The sequence below is a fragment of the Anolis sagrei genome, chromosome 3, assembly GCF_037176765.1.
Source record: "Anolis sagrei isolate rAnoSag1 chromosome 3, rAnoSag1.mat, whole genome shotgun sequence".
Lineage (NCBI taxonomy): Eukaryota > Metazoa > Chordata > Lepidosauria > Squamata > Dactyloidae > Anolis > Anolis sagrei.
Window position 1 is genome coordinate 221,440,734 of NC_090023.1, and position 19,966 is coordinate 221,460,699.

General features: G+C 40.2%; 1 protein-coding gene across 2 annotated transcripts in view; it reads left to right on the plus strand.

The window, feature by feature from the left end:
• Window positions 1-19,966, plus strand: part of NGEF (neuronal guanine nucleotide exchange factor) — a 113,197-nt gene that overhangs the window by 78,498 nt on the left and 14,733 nt on the right. For both annotated transcript variants that reach the window (XM_060768110.2, XM_060768111.2), the window contains 5 exons: window positions 3,530-3,690; window positions 6,950-7,099; window positions 10,516-10,645; window positions 11,969-12,043; window positions 14,397-14,486. In XM_060768110.2, the coding sequence (XP_060624093.2) occupies window positions 3,530-3,690; window positions 6,950-7,099; window positions 10,516-10,645; window positions 11,969-12,043; window positions 14,397-14,486 (606 nt within the window). The remainder of the gene's footprint in view (window positions 1-3,529; window positions 3,691-6,949; window positions 7,100-10,515; window positions 10,646-11,968; window positions 12,044-14,396; window positions 14,487-19,966) is intronic.

The following is a 19,966-nucleotide window of genomic DNA, read 5'->3' on the forward strand; positions in this document are numbered from 1 at the left end:
CACGCGGCTTGCCAATTTTGAGTTCTCTTAAAAACACAGTCAAGGTTGCTACCACTTGCTACATTGGAATCCATTGTGCACAAATCAAAAGTGGGGTTGAAAGTGTAAACACACAATGTGTAGGAAAATATATTTGATCTGATCAGACTTCGTTTAGGAGAAAGACAGGGAGAAAAGAAGGATTGTCGTTTTTTACTTTTAAAAGACAGAATTTGAAATTCTGGTTACCTGAAAATACAGTAACTGCATATTTTTGACCACCAGGAAAAGTAAGGAAGGAGAAAAACAGTAATGAAATAATGAGAAAAATGAATGTATTACTGTTGGATAGCTTTATTTATCTAGATATCTGTTTGAGTTTCAAGCACAGAAAAATATGAATCACCAAGAACCTTCCTTTGCTATTTGGAGTGTATTTTAATGATGCTGAAAATAGAAGAACAAGCCAGAGGAGACATTACTCAGGTTCTTGTACTGTGGCAACATGGAAGAAAAGCCACAGTGGCGCAATGGGTCAAACCCTTGTGGTGGCTGAACTGCTGACCTGAAGGTTGGTGGTTCAAATCCGCAATATGGGATGAGCTCCCATCTGTCGGCTCCAGCTTCCCTTGCGGGGAAATGGAGTATCTTTAGCTCAGTGTTGGGGTCCCGAAAAACAGTAAAAGGTTTCTGAACATCACCTAGTGTCTGTTTTCTAAGGACCTCATCACACTAGAGAATGAATCCACTTTAAATCTGGTTCCTGCCTCCTGCAGAATTCCGGAGTTTGTAGTTTAGGGAAGAGCCTTTAACAGCCTCCCAAAACTACAAACCCCAAAATTTTGCAAGAGGCAGAAACCAGATTGAAAGTGGATTCATTCTCTAGTGTAATGAAGTAGTTAGACATTTACACAAATCTGTTGTGCAGTGTTTACAGTGGACTCTGCAAAAGATGCTTCAGCTGTACTTCATAAAAAGGAAGATCGGGCTGTTTAGCAAGGCTTGCAAATGCTAATTTGTTATCAGTAAGGGACCTTCCCCACAGTCATGTAACCCAGAATATCAAGGCAGATAATCTACAATATCTGCTTTCAACTGGATTATCTCAGTCCACACTGTCATTTAATCCAGTTCAGTGTGGATTTTATGCAGCTGTATGGAAGGGCCCTAAGTGTTTGGTTTTTATACCTATTTTCTGTACCTAGGATCACATAAACATATCTTGGGCTGAAAGGGGTTACAAATGGAAAAGTTTAAGAAGCCCAATGATGATGATGATGATGATCATCATCATCATCTTTATTTATCCCCCGCCACCACCTCCCAAAGGGACTTCTCACAAAAAAACTCAAGAGTGCCACACATAAAATAAACAATACATAAGCATAAAAACCATAACAACATAAAATTCCAACTGCAAACACAATGAACGTACTTTACATCACTGCTATACATAATCTCCTAACAAGAATATCCAAAGAAGATGAGCTCCCCCTGCCAAGGCTGCCACAGAAAGAGGCATTTCTTTATATTACGAAACTGTCAACTATGCTTAATGGGATGGTGTCAAGGGAGCAACGTCCTGTGAGCCTAACAAGAGGAACACCTCCCTGCTCCAATTAATATTCACTTTCTTCTAAACACATTAAAAATAAATTACATGGATGTATGTTGTGTGTGTGTAGGGAGAGGTACTGCCATGCTTCACCTCAGTACTGAATGCTCGTAACTGTAGTATTGAATTGAAATTGAGGTCTGCAAATATTTTGTTGTCCTTGGCAACATTTCTAACCATATCATTTGAAATGTTGAACAAAAGCCACCTTTTGATATACTTTAGTTTTGATGACAAATGCCTTCTTTAAAAAGACACTAACACTGGGGAAAACATTCAGACGTGAGGAAGTACTGCTTACTTGTCACTGGATTTGTATTTTCCCCTTAGGAATCTTTACTGCCACATTGTGTTTATTGCTATGTTCCGGCTGTTCTGTACAGATCATGTACTATTCCATCACACCAGGGAGTTAGGGAATAATATGTTTTATGTGGATCATTGATAATTGAAATCTGGCAAAAACACTGAGCCTGGATGTTTATCCTGTCTCCCTTTTGCACCGCTTACCTCACAGAGATTTCTTTTTCACTTCTAGAACAGTGTTCTCACTCGCTTTCCTTTTCCAAATGAAGTCATCAGAAGTTAAACTGTGGTGTAATTCACAGTGTAAACAGTGGCATGATATCAAATGGCACTGCAGAGTTATGAGAGTCATATTCCATGGCCATAATAATATTTGTAGAGTCAGAAAAATAATAACTTTGGAGAACATTTTTGGGGATCAACAGTTAAGTAAGATGCTTTGGAGGTGTTCTTTCAATTGTTTGACTTTGTCTACTATAGTTGTAACTGTGCCTTGTGGCAGCTACAGAGGAGATACACAGTTGCAGTGGTGGTTACACAGAAGTGTGACAGTTGCATTAAGGCAGGTCTGCACAATATACATACTACACAAGCTGTTGGTGTGCCCCACCAAGCACTTGCTCGCTCATGGCTTTCCCTTGAGGAAGAGAGAAAAAGGAAGGATGGAAGGAAGGGAAGGAGGGAGGGAAGGAGGAGAAAAGGAAGAAAGGGAGGGAGGGAGGGAGGAAGAAGGGAAAAATAAAGGGATAACTAAATAAAGGGAGATAGGAAAAAGAAGGAAGGAAGGAGGAAAGAAAGAAGAAGGAAGGAAGGAAAATGAGAGGGAAGGAGGGAGAAAAGGAAGAAAGAAAAGTAGGTAGGAAACAGAGGGAAGAAAGAAAACTTAAGTGAGAAAGAAAGTTGTGTCAGGAAAAAAGGCAAGGAGTTCAGAAAGTGTGGTGTTGTGGTTTGAAACTTGGTCAGTGGGTGACTTTAGGCAAGTCACACTCTCAGTTTCAGAGGAAGACAAAGGCAAATCCCCTTTGAACAAATCTTGACAAGAAAACTGTCGCCTTAGGGTCACTCTGAGTCTGAAACAAAAACAACAACAAGCCTAATTAATTATTAATTATACCCTACTTGGAAAGTGAGATACTAAAAACCTATTTGCAGCCCCAAGAGGCTTAGCCTATCTAATTTTCCCCCTTATTACTTCCAAAAAAAAAATTCAGGCCTGCACACAGTGGCAATTTCTAAAATCTGCATTTTGCACCTAGTGTGTGTAATTCATTCTATCAATCTTTTTTTACAGTTGTTATGCAATGTAGCCTATTGTATGTATTGTCATTTATTTTGGTCCATATAGAGTAGACCTGTTCAATCTAAGGGCCCTTCCACACAGCCCTATATTGTAGAATATCAAGACAGAAAATCCCAGTTCAAAACGGATATTGTGGGATTTTCTGCCTTGATATTCTGGGATATAGGGCCGCGTGGAAGGGCCCTAAGAATCCTACAGTAGTTGTGCAGGAATTCTACTGAGCTTTGTAAATGTTTACACTGTCATGAATGCAGAAGCTAAGTAGCAAACAAGGAGTTTACTTATCGTATCATGCATCCTTCATGTACTGTTTCCAAATTCTCCTGCAGGCCATGTTCGAACTGGTCACTTCAGAAGCATCATACTACAAGAGCCTGAATTTGCTGATATATCATTTCATGGAAAATGAGCGATTGAAAAAGATTCTACATCCCTCAGAGGCTCACATCCTGTTTTCCAATGTCATGGATGTTATGGCAGTCAGTGAACGGTAAATCTTTTAATGACTATTAGAAATAGGAAATTTCCCATCCTTTCTTTCTTCCCCCCTGTCTGTCACAATGCATTAATGTTTTTAACTTTTCTAGATGACTGTGTGTTATTTTATTGTTCCACCTTTGATATCATAAAGAGATCCACTGCTATCCATAATTACTATACTGTTTCAGTATAGTAATTATGGCAGTGGTTCTCAACCTGTGGGTCCCCAGATGTTTTGGCCTACAACTCCCAGAGATCCCTACCAGTTTACCAGCCAAAGGCCAAAACATCTGGGGACCCACAGGTTGAGAACCACTGCCATATGTCTTATTCACAGGAAATCTTCATTTACATCTGAAGCAATTGAATACCACCACCACACCCCCTTCCAACCAGGTAGAAGCCATTGTGAGAACGCATATGTTAGGTAAAAGAATGGCAAACCTACTTTGGTCAGTAGGTTTGCCATTTTAAATATATTATTTAGTATAATGTATCCTAACTGGAAAAATTTGCCTGGTGATATAAAGGACAGAGCTATTAATTGTTGTATAAAAACAGTAATTGTCTAGAAATTCCCTCTTCTACACAACTGTTAAAGTTACAGGAGCCCTCTCACTTTTATTTTATCTTTGCAGCCGCAACGACCACTATGTTTAATCTAATGTTACAATTATGCAGACTTGTCTATTTCTAGTTACTGCTCCAGTTTTGCTTGAGGTTCTGGTTCAGAAGGAGGATTTACTCCTCCTCTAGAATGCACATCTATATAAATAAAAATGTAATGTTAGTTTGTGGGATTAACATAACTCAAAAACCACTGGACAAATTGTCACCAAATTTGGACACAATTCACCTATCAGGCCAACAAGTGACCATCACTCATAAAAACACTGAAAAACACAGCAGAAGAGACTTAAATGGCCAAAAAACAAAAATTACAATGCATGGCAAACCCATGTATATATATATATATATATATATGTAAACACACATATACACATATATACACACATATACACACACAAAACATATACACAGACTGGGCCACAGCAATGCGTGGCAGGGGACGGCTGGTCAGGATATAAAAAGATATATACAGATGCCTAGCTCTGAGTTGTGATTAGTAAGGAAAAGTTACTTTTTTGAACTCAGGATCTCGTAACCAACATGGACCTTGGGCCAAGTTGTTGGCTGACTCAGAATAGTAGTCCAAAAATGTTATAATATTGTCTCTCCTATTCACTTCTTTCAAAAAACAATATTCTCTATGTTGTGGCAATTTGGTTAGTAGACAGAGGCCCAAGGAAGTAAGGGGAAAGGAGAACATGCAGTTCTTAATATAACCACTGTAGTGCGGATGAGTTTTTCCCCAAAGGAACTGAATGAAAGGAGAGCCTGTCCCTTTAACAGTGTACGACAAACAACATTTGTTGAAGTTGCCTCTCTACATAGCCGTTAAAGAAACAAGAGACTTGTTATGTATTTGCTCTAACAGCCCTAGTATTTTCCAGAGTTCTGTTGCCATTTTACCTGACAAATTTTATACAAAATTTACCCCTTTCCAAGGTGGCACAAAAAAGATTTATTCTCACACACTTTCAGATTATACATTAATATTTTATTTATTTACAGTATTTATATTCTGCCCTTCTCACCCCAAAGGGGACTGTGAGTGGCTCACAGAACACATACATGGCAAACATTAAATGCTGTTATACACTGACAAGGCAGACAACTGTACATAGATAGAGGTATGGATATAGATATAGATAGGCTTTCCCCATTTTCAGCATCTTGGAGGTTGTGTTCAGTTCTGGCCATGGGGGTGGGTGTGCTGTCGCTCCATCTTCCCTGGCAAAGAGCTTTGTTTGTAAACTTCCTCCTTGATCGAATCTGCATTTTTCTGGCATTTCCTTATGGGTGCCTTAAATACCTCTCCACTTTAAAGCAGTACCTATTTATCTACTTTAAAGCAGTACCTATTTATCTACTCATATGCTGTTTACGAACTGCTAGGTGGGCTGAAGGCCAGGAGCTCACCTCGACCTGGGCTTCAAATTGTCAACCTTTCGATTGGCAAAATTTACTGCAGCTGACAGTTAACCTGCTGTGCTAAAGCCCAGCCCCTAATAAATAACAGGTTTTCAGTATACAGTATGTTGTTATTATTATTATTATTATTATTATTAAACTTTATTTATACCCCGCCAGCATCTCCCCTCAGGGACTTGGTGCAGCAAACTTGAGGCCAAGCCCGGCAAATGCAATAAACAAAACAAAATACATACAGTAGATAATAATTCAAATAAAATACAAACAATAAAAGCAAATAATGCAGTGGGATAAAACACAGGGTAAAAGGTAGGGAAAAAAAGTTAAATCAATATTTTATTCATGATCAGAAATTCAGAACAGACAAAAGGAAATATTTCTTTAAGCGGCATCATTTTTAGAGGGTATCATAACATATAGTGATGGCAACCAGTATTTAGAAAAAGATTGCTGATTAACATTGGTGGAAAGGGGCATTGCACTCATGTCCTGCATGTAGGCTTCCTAAAATTGTTTGCCTGGCCACTGTGTGAACGGATGCTGTCCTAAGTAGGCAGTTGCTATAATCTTTGTATGTTCTTATTACAAAATTAATTTTAGACCAATACTGAACTGAAGTAAACCTAAAGTAGAAAACAAGGCATAGGGTTTAAAAAAAAACCCAACAACTTTCATTGACCTTTTTGTTATTGGTGTCATGACATAGTACAGTTGCTGGCACACACACATATATATCTGCATGCATATTCTATTTCTAATCTGTACATATGCTGCTTTTTCATGGAGGTGAGTATATGACTAGCATCCCTCCTACACCTAAACAGCTGTCTTCATTCCTGGAAATCAGAGACATTTAGCTAAGTTTCAAAGTAGAAATCAGAGGTTTCTAGTCACATACCTCCACGGGAAGGAAGTAGAAAAACAATAAAGGATTCATCATGACTTGTCTATACATACAAGAATGCTGACCTTTCCGCTTAGTAGGCTGTCATTCTGAATAAGTTTCTCATTGTCCCTTAGTTACTAGTATGTCTCATTCTTAACAGCCAGTCCAAAGTCAGATATCTCTTGCTGGTATTGCATAATCTACCAGCCAGGATTCTTCCATTCAGAGAGAATGAAAATAATTGAACTTATCACAAAATATCCATGGATTCATTTATAGCTCCTGAAATAAGTTAAATACAATAATTATTTCTGTATTTCTTATTTAGATTCCTTTTGGATCTTGAGAAACGGGTGGAAGAGAACATTGTGATCTCAGATGTCTGCGACATAGTTTATCGTCATATTGAAAATTTCTCGGTGTATGTCACCTACGTCTCCAACCAGACTTACCAGGAGAGAACTTACAAGCAACTTCTGTAAGTGTAATAATTTCTTTAAAAGACTCAGTTGCAGCAGACCATGCAGATAGCTAGCAAGGGCCAAATGCTTAAGCACATATGAAGGTTTCTCTGCACCATTGTTTCCTCGGAATTGAGTTTTCTCTTCAAAGCATAAGTAGGTGCTCACGCGATAATGCTATTTCGTACTCGCAAAGATGGACAACTAGGCAGAAAGCTCAGGACTGGTATTGAATGAGTTGAGGATTATTTATATTCTTTAGCCTGTCTTGTTCAATGAACTGTAGAAATTTGATTATTCTACTAGGACTCTGTAGGACAGGGTTCAAATCCATGCTCAGCCATGGAAATCCTTCAAATCACACACTCTCAGCATTAGAGGAAGGCATAATTATTTATTTATCATATCAGAAGTGAACTGAGGGTACAGTTGTAATGTATTTAAAAACACAACGTTTTAAAAAACTTGGCATTATACTAAATGTCCTTTGAACAGTAGCTGGCCACTTGGAGTGCCTCTGGTGTTGCTATAAGAAGGTCCTCCTTTGTGCATGTGGCAGGCCTCATCCTGCATTGTAGTAAGTGGCCCATGGTTTGCTCTTCTCCACAGTCTCATGCCGTGGACCGTGAGAAAGTAGAGAAAGGCATAATGATAACAACAACAATAGCTAACCTCCTAAATAAATTTTGCTAAGAAAACCCTATGATAAGGTTGTTGTAAGTCGGAGTTGACTTGAAGGTAGAAAACAAGAGCAATATGTGTGTTCTGTAGAATAATAATAATAATAATAATCATCATCATCATCATCATCATAATCTTTATTTGTTTTCCACCCTATCTCGGAGACTCAGGGCAGATTCCAATCACAAAAAGGCAAACATTCAATGCCTGAGTACGACAACCAATACATACATAATAGCAGAAATAATAAACATATAAAACAAATTATATCTTAATATCTAAATTAAAATAAAATCAGAATCTATCACATAAATTATTTCATCATAAAAACAGAATCTGACTCTGCACCACTTTTACAAATACTGCTACTTGGAGATTATATCCAACTGTTATATATAATGTATTCTGCTGGATGAAAGCTATGGATGAAACCATCACCATAAAAAGGAATGTGGTATGGCATTATTACAGTTTCCCATGTGTATTTTGTAGCTTTCTGTAGTTCAGGGGTATTTCAGTATACTTTGGTGGATACATGAGATGTACAATTAGTGATTTCTACATTTTCTTTTTGTGAAGGAGCTTTTTAAAACATTTTTTCAGAACATCAAAAAGCATTAAAATGCCAATCTATTAGTACATGCTGTCTAATTTTAATTTAATTATAGTTGTTTTCTGCTTGTGAGTGGCATAGATGTGTAGGCTTTACAAATGAGATTTCCAAGTGCTGTTTGGATTTCTTGGGCATATTTTGATGTAGATGGAAAATGCGAGTCTGCAAAACTATTAAAGTTCAGATGTTTAGAAAAAAGTTAGGAAACATTTAGCTCTAGTAAAGATTTCTGTACATGTCAGAAAATTTCCACTGATCTCAATATTTCCTCTATTGTTCATGCTTATTTTGAACATCGTATCTTATCTCAGAGGTTGAGTAGGGTTTTAAGCTATTAAACTAAGGGAGTTCTGCTAAACTGGGAAAACTAATTGTGAAGATGTAGTAATTTCTACCTTTCACTTTATAACTTACATAATACACAAAGAGAAAGAAAAAACAACCCTTTGAAAGTTCAGTTTGGGGTTTGTGAAGTGATCCTGAGCAATTAGATTGAACAGTATTTAATAGGAATGCTAGGAGCCTGCCACTATCCTGTTTCTAGTGTCCTCCCTACCATTCCATCCCTTTCCACCCAAAGATAGACAATTCCCTTGTCATACTATAAATGTTTTCTTGTCATGTATGTAATAACAAATAATTGATTAGTAGGTTGTTGTAGGTTTTTCGGGCTGTATGGCCATGTTCTAGAAGCATTCTCTCCTGACATGTAACCTGCATCTATGGCAGGCATCCTCAGAGGTTGTGAGGTCCTCACAAACTCTGAAGATGCCTGCCATAGATGCAGGTGAAACATCAGGAGAGAATGCTCCTAGAATATGGTCATACAGCCCGAAAAAACCTACAACAACCCAGTGATTCCGGCTATGAAAGCCTTCGACAATAAATTGGTTAGTATCTATTAGAAGTCTGTGATTATAAAGGCTGGACATTAAAATTGCCTTAAGCTTGAGGAAATTTTCATGTAGTTCTCACATTGTTGTTAGCTGCCATCAAATCAACTTCAAGTTATGGTGACCCTGTGAATGACAGACGTCCAAGTCCACCTATAATCAGTAGGACATCATAGGACATATTATTTTCCTTGATGTTTGACCTGTAATCAAATGTATATAGTGCATGGTTATGTTCCTGTTCCCAGATACATAGTCAATTTATATTCCTATTGCCAGTTTCATTACCTCCATCCTCTGCCTCAGAAAAATCCATTTTGTGGCTTAGCTGAGTCTTACTGGGAAAATTCCACAACAGCTATTGCTTTCTATGACAATTCTTTAGCTGGTCTCAGGTTCTGTCCTGAGTTTTCTCATGCTAATGCATGATAATAATTTAATATTGTCCATAATTTGTTAATATTTTTATTTCTGAGTTTTTATTTTACTTTAGTTATGAACAGAACATTCTTTCACATGGGTACCCATTTTCATAGTATCATAGTTGGAGGAAACCACAAGGCCATCCAGTCCATGCCCCTGCCATGCAGGAACACACAATCAAAGCATTTTGTCTATGTCTGGGAGGAATTTAAAAATCACAGACAAAAGATTGTGTGCTGATTTTGATTAATACTTGATTCATACAAGCAAAAAGACCTCCAACAGTACTGGAAGATCTCCAGTGGTTTGAGCTACCTCTCTCCTATGCCAGATGAGATATTCATCCTATCATTTCCAGCTAGGTCTATCTTGGTTCAGTTACTTCATGGAAGGTCTTGTTCCTGTGACTACATGAATTTCACCTTACCACAATAATCCAACTGTGTAAAGGCATATAATTATGCCTCTGACTCATCAACTTGGGCATACACCCCATTCACACCCACCCACATGCATTCAGCATTTGCTGGTATGCTGCTAAGTCTGTATGTGCTACACATGTGAAATCATTACTCTGGCTTGCACTTTCAAACCTATTTTTCTGCTCCTTGTTACTATAAATAGACCCAGTCTTAAACTAAGACCCACTCAGTGCTAATATTTTTCCACAATTCTCAAAAATTTAGCAAATCCAAATGCCACTTCTGAGGGAAGTGCCATCAAGGAATGAAAGAAGCATAAATCGTTGAGCATATCAGTTACTCATGCGGTTTAAAGCACAAGGAAATAACAAGCACCACCTTCTGTCTGTCTCTGTTGTCAGCCAGGACAAGCCAGCAATCCGGGAGGTGATCTCACAGTTGGAACTGGACCCAAAATGCAAAGGCTTACCTTTCTCATCATTCTTGATTCTGCCTTTTCAGAGGATCACTAGGCTGAAGCTGCTAGTACAGGTACAACAATATGGTCATACTTTTCTGGCAAGCCCTTACTTGAACACTGCCCTCAAATGTCCACAATTGAGTGAGCCAAAACCAAACACTTCATGGAGAAATGTTTGTTTTTTTGTGGTGGAAATGCATCACTTAACAGCCTGCAATGCAATGACAAAAGAGGTAATATAATTGGCTCTCAGTATATCCACTGATTCTCCATTCATGGATTCCACCATCCATGGCTTGAAAGTATTCCTCCCCTGAAGAAATCCCAAAAGCAAACTTTAATAAAGGTTTTGGCATTTTACTATGACATTATTATTATGATTGCAGATGGCATAGTTTTATAGTGATCCTAATGTTTTAAAAATGTTTTAATATATTTCAGTTTTGATCTTAATTTAATTTAAATGTTTATTTTAATTGTATATTGTTGTTAAGGCATCAAATTGTTGCCTATCTGTAAACAGTCTTGAGTCCCCTTCGGGGTTGAGAAAGGTGGGATATAAATATAGTAAATAAATAAATAAATACTTCACCATTGTATTAATGGGACTTTAAGATCCACATATTTTGGTATCCATTGGGGAGTTTGGAGCCAAACTCAGCAGATACCAAGGGCCCACTGTATTGCAGTCCTCTTCTCTTTTTTATGCCTACTCAATATCTGTTTGAACTGGAATTTGAGCCAATTTGTAAAGGATAATTGACAGCTATCCCCCAGTTAAAATTTATTTATCATATCAGGAGAGAACCAAAGAGTTGTATTGCATTTAAAAACAAAAACAAAAAATGCAAAGTTTGCAAACTTGGCATTCTATTAAATGTCTTTGGACCAGTAGCTGGCCACTTGGAGTGCCTCTGGTGTTGCTATAAGAAGGTCCTCCATTATGCATGTGGCAAGGCTCCAGTTGCATTGTAATAGGTGGTCTGCGGTTTGCTCTTCTGCACACTCGCATGTCATGGACTCCACTTTGTGACCCCATTTCTTAAGGTTGGCTCTGCTTCTCATGGTGCCAGAGCGCAGTCTGTTCAGTGCCTTCCAAGTCGCCCAGTTTTCTGTGTGCCCAGGAGGGAGTCTCTCATTTGGTATCAGCCATTGATTGAGGTTCTGGATTTTAGCCTGCCACTTTTGGACTCTCACTTGTTGAGGTGTTCCAGCGAGTGTCTCTGTAGATCTTAGAAAACTATTTATTGATTTAAGTCGTTAGTCATTCCAAAAGAGACCAAAGCCCTAGTTAAAATGTCCTAATGTGTTCTTAACTATTAGGTAGAACTGTTATATCTCGAAAACATTACTCAGTATGAAGAAAGTGTAACTGTTCTCTCCTTCTTGCATAGAATATCCTGAAAAAAGTAGAAGAAAAATCTGAACGAGAAATCACTGCGCTTGAAGCTCACAAGGAACTGGAAACAGTAAGTTTTTTCTGTGCAATTTTTGGCAGGATAGTTAGGGTTTTTGCATGCTTTCCTATAGCATTATGAACTATCTTAATGAAATAAAAGTTAGGAAAGTAGCTGAAATAATTTTACAGTTAAATATTTCTCTCTTTAATTAAAGCAGACTATTTCATTTAATGTACAACAGACATTGCCAAGGCTGGCTCTACACTGTAGAATTAATTGCCATTGCTCAATGCTATGGAATCCTGGGATCTGTAGTTAGGTGAGGCAGAGAAAGCTAAAGACCTTGTAAAGTGACAGCTCCTGTAATTCCATAGCATTGAACCGTAAGAGATAAAATGGCATCAAATTGCATTAATTCTACAGTGTAGATGCACACTAAGTAGGAATTTAAAGTTTAACTGGCTGTATCCCCAATACATAAGGATGGCACTTTGATACCACTTCAACAGCCATGGCTCTGCCTTGTGGAATGCTGCAAATTGTAGGTTGCTGATGGAATCAAACCTTGTGCAGAATTCCATATATTTTGCCAAACTGCAGCTTCAGGATGAAGCCAAAGCAATTATAGTGGGATCAAGCAGCTACTGTTTTTACTGTCTGGTATAAAGGCATTTGGACAAAAGCATTTTTTAGAAAAAGTTCCCTGAGACTTCAGAGAGCAAAAGCTTCTTTCAAGTACTTGAAGGTGACAGAATCCATGGAGATCAGTTGTTTAATTAGCTACCACGTGAAGCAGACCATTAGTAGGTCAGGTTTCATCCAGGAGTGCAGATTTATTATTCTGACCCAAAACTACATGGTATATGAGAGGCTTATTATGAGTGATTCAGCTTGATTTTCAGCTCCCTTTCTGGAAGACTTTGGAAAATATGTGCTATCTGGTACTTTGTGCACTTTGGGGTGGGGACTAAGCCAAAGTGCAATATAATTTTACCATTAGCCTGAAACAGCCTATTACTTGAAGAATATGTACACTGGCATTCCCTGACAACAAAGTGCAGAAGCCCTGTCTCCTATATCCCTCCATATCCACATAGAATTAAAGGTCTGCATTAGGTCTACATACTTAATCAAAAATACATGATTTAGGGAAATCTGATTATCAGCTATGCCAGTGGTTCCCAATCTCTGGTCCATGGACCACCAGTGGCCCCCAAGAATTAAAATAGAGTCCGCAGCCTCACTGTTACTACACTGTTGCAACTAGAGCGACTGGTCTTGCGAAACCCTCTTAAAGTGCTGAGGCAATGGGAATGTTGGGAAGGGAGAGGCTTGCTACCCGCAAAAGGCGCAACAACAATCCTCCTGACTGCTGCTTCTCCTCCTCCTCCCTCCCCCTGAGCGGAGTGATTCCATGTGGCAGCTGGAAGTGGGGGCACCTTGGTGTCTTCACTTTTAGGCCTGTTCCTGGGGTTATTTGGTGTGATGATTCAGAAAATTGCATTGGATAGACCACATCAGTTCTAGATGATCAAATATGGTTTTCCGTGGGTGAGCAGATGGTGACTACTGGATGGCATATGTCCTGTATCAGAAACTGTATCCAATGCAATGTTCTGAAACAGCACACTAAAGTTGACCAAAAACTGATTCATAACCCTTTTGATACTAATGTTGGAGAGTGGTTCCTGGTCAAGTGGTCCCTGGTTAAAAAAAAGAAAGGCTGGGAACCACATTTCTATGCAACATCAAAGGGTCTTCTAGCATTGAGAGAAATGCTAGGCTCTATCGCCTTCTTGTTTATTGTAGGGATGCCCCATTTTGACCTCACAATGTGCAACTGCAACAGACTTAAGAACGTGTCTATGTTGGCCCAAAGAAAATGCAATGTCATCTCATTGTTTATACATGTACAGCTCTATCAGCTCTTCAATAAGAGAACATGCATGTACCCATGACATCTTGCAGCAAGTATAATCCAGGAAACTCATCATTCCATGGAAAACAGAGTCGGGTTTATGTCATACAGAAGACCATATTCTGAGAAGTATACATTATTGGGATAAGGAAACAGCTGAGGGGAAGGTTTTCAACACCCAATTCTTTCCTGTGCTCAAGAAAGGCGAATTCCTATATGCTCAGAAAGTGGCTGAAGACAGCAGTCTTTGACTGATGGCTTCTTCTGTCTAAATCCACTTTCTAACCAGTAGGAAAACTTGGCATTCCTGGTTTCAAAGCCCTGTGAAGCATATCTGTTGTTAATAGTTGGAGCCTTCTTCCCTTCCTCTGTGTGTGAGTGTCTCCTTCTCCCCCTGGTGTGTACATGCTTTCCTTCACATAATTGAGGTTTTAGCTCAAAATTAGAACTCTGGGGACAAGGAAACCTATTTCTGAAATAATCTCCTTTCTCCTTCTCTTCTAGGTGGTGAAGGCCTGTAATGAAGGTGTTAGAAAGATGAGCCGTACAGAACAAATGATCAGCATCCAGAAGAAATTAGAATTTAAGATTAAGGTATTAGTAGAGCTTGTTTTAAACTTGAACAGAGTGCTCATTTATCATCATTCAGAATTATGCAGTAAATCTAGCACAGCTTTGTCTATATTTACCTTAGTCAGTAATTACTTTATGGGAATCTTCATTTGCCAGACCACTTTATTTTTTACTGTGAACAGCCAAAAAAATTATCACCTGGTATACTTTAGTTTTGCAGTATCTGAAGGGGTTTGCAGATAAGCTTGTTGTCAGTGTGTGATCAAGACTTGAGTACTGGGTCATCTAACATGGTATCTTACAAGGGTTCCAGAAAACAGTGTTTTATGACCTACTCAAATGTCTCCTCCCTTTCTTCTCTCTTTTACAAAGAACTAGACAGAATAGTTTCAGGATATGTTGTTGAAGGCTTCCGTGGCCAGAATCACTACGTTGCTGTGAGTTTTCCAGGTTGTATGGCCATGTTCCAGAAACTTTCTCTCCTGACATTTCTCCCACATCTATGGCAGGCATCCTCAGAGGTTGTAAAGTCTGTTTCAGGATAGTTTTGATAGGAAGTGTTAGCATCTTGACTCATTCAGGTTGAATGTAGTGTAGCAATAGATCATAGCAGAAATTCTGTTAGGGTATCCATATTTGTCGATTTTTCTGTGGAAATGTCCTTTTTCAGGCATTGTGAGAGTTCGTATTTCTTCTCTCCCTCTGTAGCACCCAGATACCCCCCCCCCCAAATAATGTAGTGAAAAGAGCCTGCAGACACTCTGAATGTGTAATGTATGTTTCATGGTGAGCAGGAAATTCGGCAGAAGTGTCAGGCTGTAGTCACATGCAAAGTGAGGGCATCATTGCTGAAATCTGATAAGCTCCGCCAGGGATATCAGCACTGCTGTAATTTTCAATGGGGTGTAGTCAGACACGTCTCCAAGTTTGCCTGCTTGAAGCATGGAGTAGCCTTGGAGGGCAACTTCAAAGACTTTTCAGTAAGTCAGTGGGAGGAAACATGGCGCAGGCCCCTTCTACACTGCCATATAATCCAGATTATTAAAGCAAATAATCCACATGATCTGATAATAATAATAATAATAATAATAATAATAATAATAATGGGTTGTTGTAGGTTTTCCGGGCTATATGGCCATGTTCTAGAGGCATTTTCTCCTGACGTTTCGCCTGCATCTGTGGCAAGCATCCTCAGAGGTAGTGAGGTCTGTTGGAAGTAGGAAAATGGGTTTATATATCTGTGGAAAGACCAGGGTGGGACAAGGGACTTTTGTCTGCTGGAGCTAGGTGTGAATGTTTCAACTGACCACCTTCATTAGCATTTAATGGCTTGGAAGTGCCTGGAGCAATCTTTTGTTGAGAGGTGATTAGATGTCTTTGATTGTTTTCCCTCTGCTGTTTTGCTGTTGTAATTTTAGAGTTTTTTAAATACTGGTAGCCAGATTTTGTTCATTTTCATGATTTCTTCCTTTCTGTTGAAATTGTCCACAAGCTTGTGGATTTCAGTGGAGTCTCTGTGTAGTCTGACATGGTGGTTGTGAGAGTGGTCCAGCATTTCTGTGTTCTCAAATAATATGCTGTGTCCAGGTTGGTTCATCAGGTGCTCTGCTATGGCTGACTTCTCTGGTTGGAGTAGTCTGCAGTGCCTTTCATGTTCCTTGATTCGTGTTTGGGCAATGCTGCGTTTGGTGGTCCCTATGTAGACTTGCTCCAGCAAAGGATCGCCGCCTTGTCGGGGCGCTGGAGCTTGAGCACCTCAATGATGTCATGAGCGAAACCGTGAAGGGCCACCCAAGACGGGACGGTTGTGGCAGAGAGGTCAGACCAAGCGTGATCCCTGGGGAAGGCAATGGCAAACCACTCCAGTATCCTTGCCAAGAAAACTAAATGGACCAGTACAACCAGAGATATGTCGGTATGCCATTGGAAGATGGGACTCCCAGGTCGGAAGATGGCCAAAATGCTACTGGGGAGGAGCAGAGGATAAGTTCAACTAGCCCCAGTTGTGATGACGCAGCTAGCTCAAAGCCGAAAGGAAGGCTAGCGGCCGACGGTACTGGAGGTGAACGACGAATCCGATGCTCTAAAGATCAACACACCATAGGAACCTGGAATGTAAGATCTATGAGCCAGGGCAAATTGGATGTTGTTATTGGTGAGATGTCAAGACTAAAGATAGACATTCTGGGGGTCAGCGAACTGAAATGGACTGGAATGGGCCACTTCACATCAGATGACCACCAGATCTACTACTGCGGACAAGAGGAACATCGAAGAAATGGAGTAGCCTTCATAATTAATAAGAAATTTGCTAAAGCGGTGCTTGGATACAACCCAAAAAATGACAGAATGATCTCAATTCGAGTGCAAGGAAAGCCTTTCAACATCACAGTGATCCAAATATACGCCCCAACCACAGCTGCTGAAGAAGCAGAAGTAGATCAGTTCTATGAGGATCTGCAGGACCTACTGGATAATACACCAAAAAGAGACATTATTTTCATCACAGGAGACTGGAATGCCAAGGTGGGAAGTCAAATGACAACTGGGATCACGGGCAAGCATGGTCTGGGAAAACAAAATGAAGCGGGACGCAGGCTGATAGAATTCTGCCAGGAAAACTCGCTGTGTATAACGAATACTCTCTTCCAACAACCTAAAAGACGGCTTTATACATGGACCTCACCAGATGGTCAACACCGAAATCAGATTGACTACATCCTTTGCAGCCAAAGGTGGCGGACATCCATCCAGTCGGTGAAAACAAGACCTGGGGCTGACTGTAGCTCAGATCACGAACTTCTTATTGCCCAATTTAGAATAAAACTAAAGAGATCAGGGAAAATACACAGACCAGTTAGATATGATCTCACTAACATTCCTAGCGAATATACAGTGGAAGTGAAGAACAGATTTGAAGGACTAGATTTAGTAAACAGAGTCCCAGAAGAACTATGGACAGAAGTCCGGGACATTGTTCAGGAGGCGGCAACAAAGTACGTCCCAAAGAAAAAGAAAACCAAGAAGGCAAAATGGTTGTCTGCTGAGACACTGGAAGTAGCCCAAGAAAGGAGGAAAGCAAAAGGAAACAGTGAAAAGGGGAGATATGCCCAGTTAAATGCGCAATTCCAGAGGTTAGCCAGAAGAGATAAGGAACTATTTTTAAATAAGCAATGCATGGAAGTGGAAGAAGACAACAGAATAGGAAGGACAAGAGACCTCTTCCAGAAAATTAGAAACATTGGAGGTAAATTTCAGGCAAAAATTGGTATGATAAGAAACAAAGATGGCAGGGACCTAACAGAAGCTGAAGAGATCAAGAGAAGGTGGCGAGACTATACAGAAGATCTGTATAGGAAGGATAATAATATTGAGGATAGTTATGATGGTGTGGTGAATGAATTAGAACCAGACATCCTGAGGAGTGAGGTTGAATGGGCCTTAAGAAGCATTGCTAACAACAAGGCAGCAGGAGATGATGGGATCCCAGCTGAACTGTTTAAAATCTTAAAAGATGATGCTGTCAAGGTGATGCATGCCATTTGCCAGCAAATATGGAAAACACAAGAATGGCCATCAGACTGGAAAAAATCAACTTATATCCCCATACCAAAAAAGGGAAATGCGAAAGACTGCTCCAACTTCCGTACAGTGGCCCTTATTTCTCATGCCAGTAAGGTAATGCTCAAGATCCTGCAAGGAAGACTCCAGCAATACATGGAGCGAGAGTTGCCAGATGTTCAGGCTGGGTTTAGAAAAGGCAGAGGAACGAGAGACCAGATTGCCAATATCCGCTGGATAATGGAGAAAGGCAGGGAGTTTCAGAAAAACATCTACTTCTGCTTCATTGACTATTCTAAAGCCTTTGACTGTGTGGATCATAATAAATTGTGGCAAGTTCTTGGTGGGATGGGCATACCAAGCCACCTTGTCTCTCTCCTGAGGAATCTGTACAAGGACCAAGTAGCAACAGTCAGAACTGACCACGGAACAACAGACTGGTTCAAGATTGGGAAAGGCGTACGGCAAGGCTGCATCCTCTCACCCAACCTTTTTAACGTGTATGCAGAACACATCATGCGATGTGCGGGGCTGGATGAATGCAAAGCTGGGGTGAAAATTGCTGGAAGAAACATTAACAACCTCAGATATGCAGATGACACCACTCTGATGGCCGAAAGCGAGGAGGAGCTGAGGAGCCTTCTAATCAAGGTGAAAGAAGAAAGCGCAAAAGCCGGGTTGCAGCTAAATGTCAAAAAAACCAAGATTATGGCAACAAGAATGATTGACAACTGGAAAATAGAGGGAGAAACCGTGGAGGCCGTGACAGACTTTGTATTTCTAGGTGCAAAGATTACTGCAGATGCAGACTGTAGCCAGGAAATCAGAAGACGCTTACTTCTTGGGAGGAGAGCAATGTCCAGTCTCGATAAAATAGTGAAGAGTAGAGACATCAGACTTGCAACAAAGATCCGCCTAGTCAAAGCCATGGTCTTCCCTGTAGTCACCTACGGATGTGAGAGCTGGACCTTAGGGAAGGCTGAGCGAAGGAAGATCGATGCTTTTGAGCTGTGGTGTTGGAGGAAAGTGCTGAGAGTGCCTTGGACTGTGAGAAGATCCAACCAGTCCATCCTCCAGGAAATAAAGCCCGACTGCTCACTGGAGGGAAAGATACTAGAGACAAAGCTGAAGTACTTTGGCCACATCATGAGGAGACAGGAAAGCCTAGAGAAGACAATTATGCTGGGGAAAGTGGAAGGCAAAAGGAAGAGGGGCCGACCAAGGGCAAGATGGATGGATGGCATCCTTGAAGTGACTGGACTGACCTTGAGGGAGCTGGGGGTGGTAACGGCCGACAGGGAGCTCTGGCGTAGGCTGGTCCATGAGGTCACGAAGAGTCGGAGACGACTGAACGAATGAACAACAACAACATGTAGACTTGTCCACAGCTGCATGGAATATGGTAGACTCCTGCAGAGGTGAGAGAATCCCTCTTGTCCTTTGCTGAACGTAGCATTTGTGGGATTTTCTTGGTGGGTCTGTAGGCGGTTTGTATGTTGTGTTTCCTCATCAGCTTCTCTATGTGGTCAGTGGTTCCCTTGATGTATGGCAAGAACACTTTTCCTCTGGGAGGATCATCATCTTTACTCTCGTGGCTTGTTCTTGGTCTTGCAGCTCTTCTGATGTCTGAGGTGGAGTATCAATTGGCCTGTAGAGCCCAGTTTAGGTGGTTCAGTTCATCTTGGAGGAGGTGGGCTGCGCAGATTCTTTCTGCACGGTCTGCCAAGGCTTTAATGGTGCTTCTTTTTTGACTTGGGTGATGGTTGGAGTTTTTATGTAGATATCTATCTGTGTGTGTGGGTTTTCTGTAAACGGTGTGACCCAATTGTTGATCTGGTTTGCGGATGACTAGGACATCTAGAAAAGGCAGTTTTCCTTCATTTTCTTTTTCCATTGTGAATTGGATGTTTGGGTGGATGCTGTTAAGGTGTTCCAGGAAC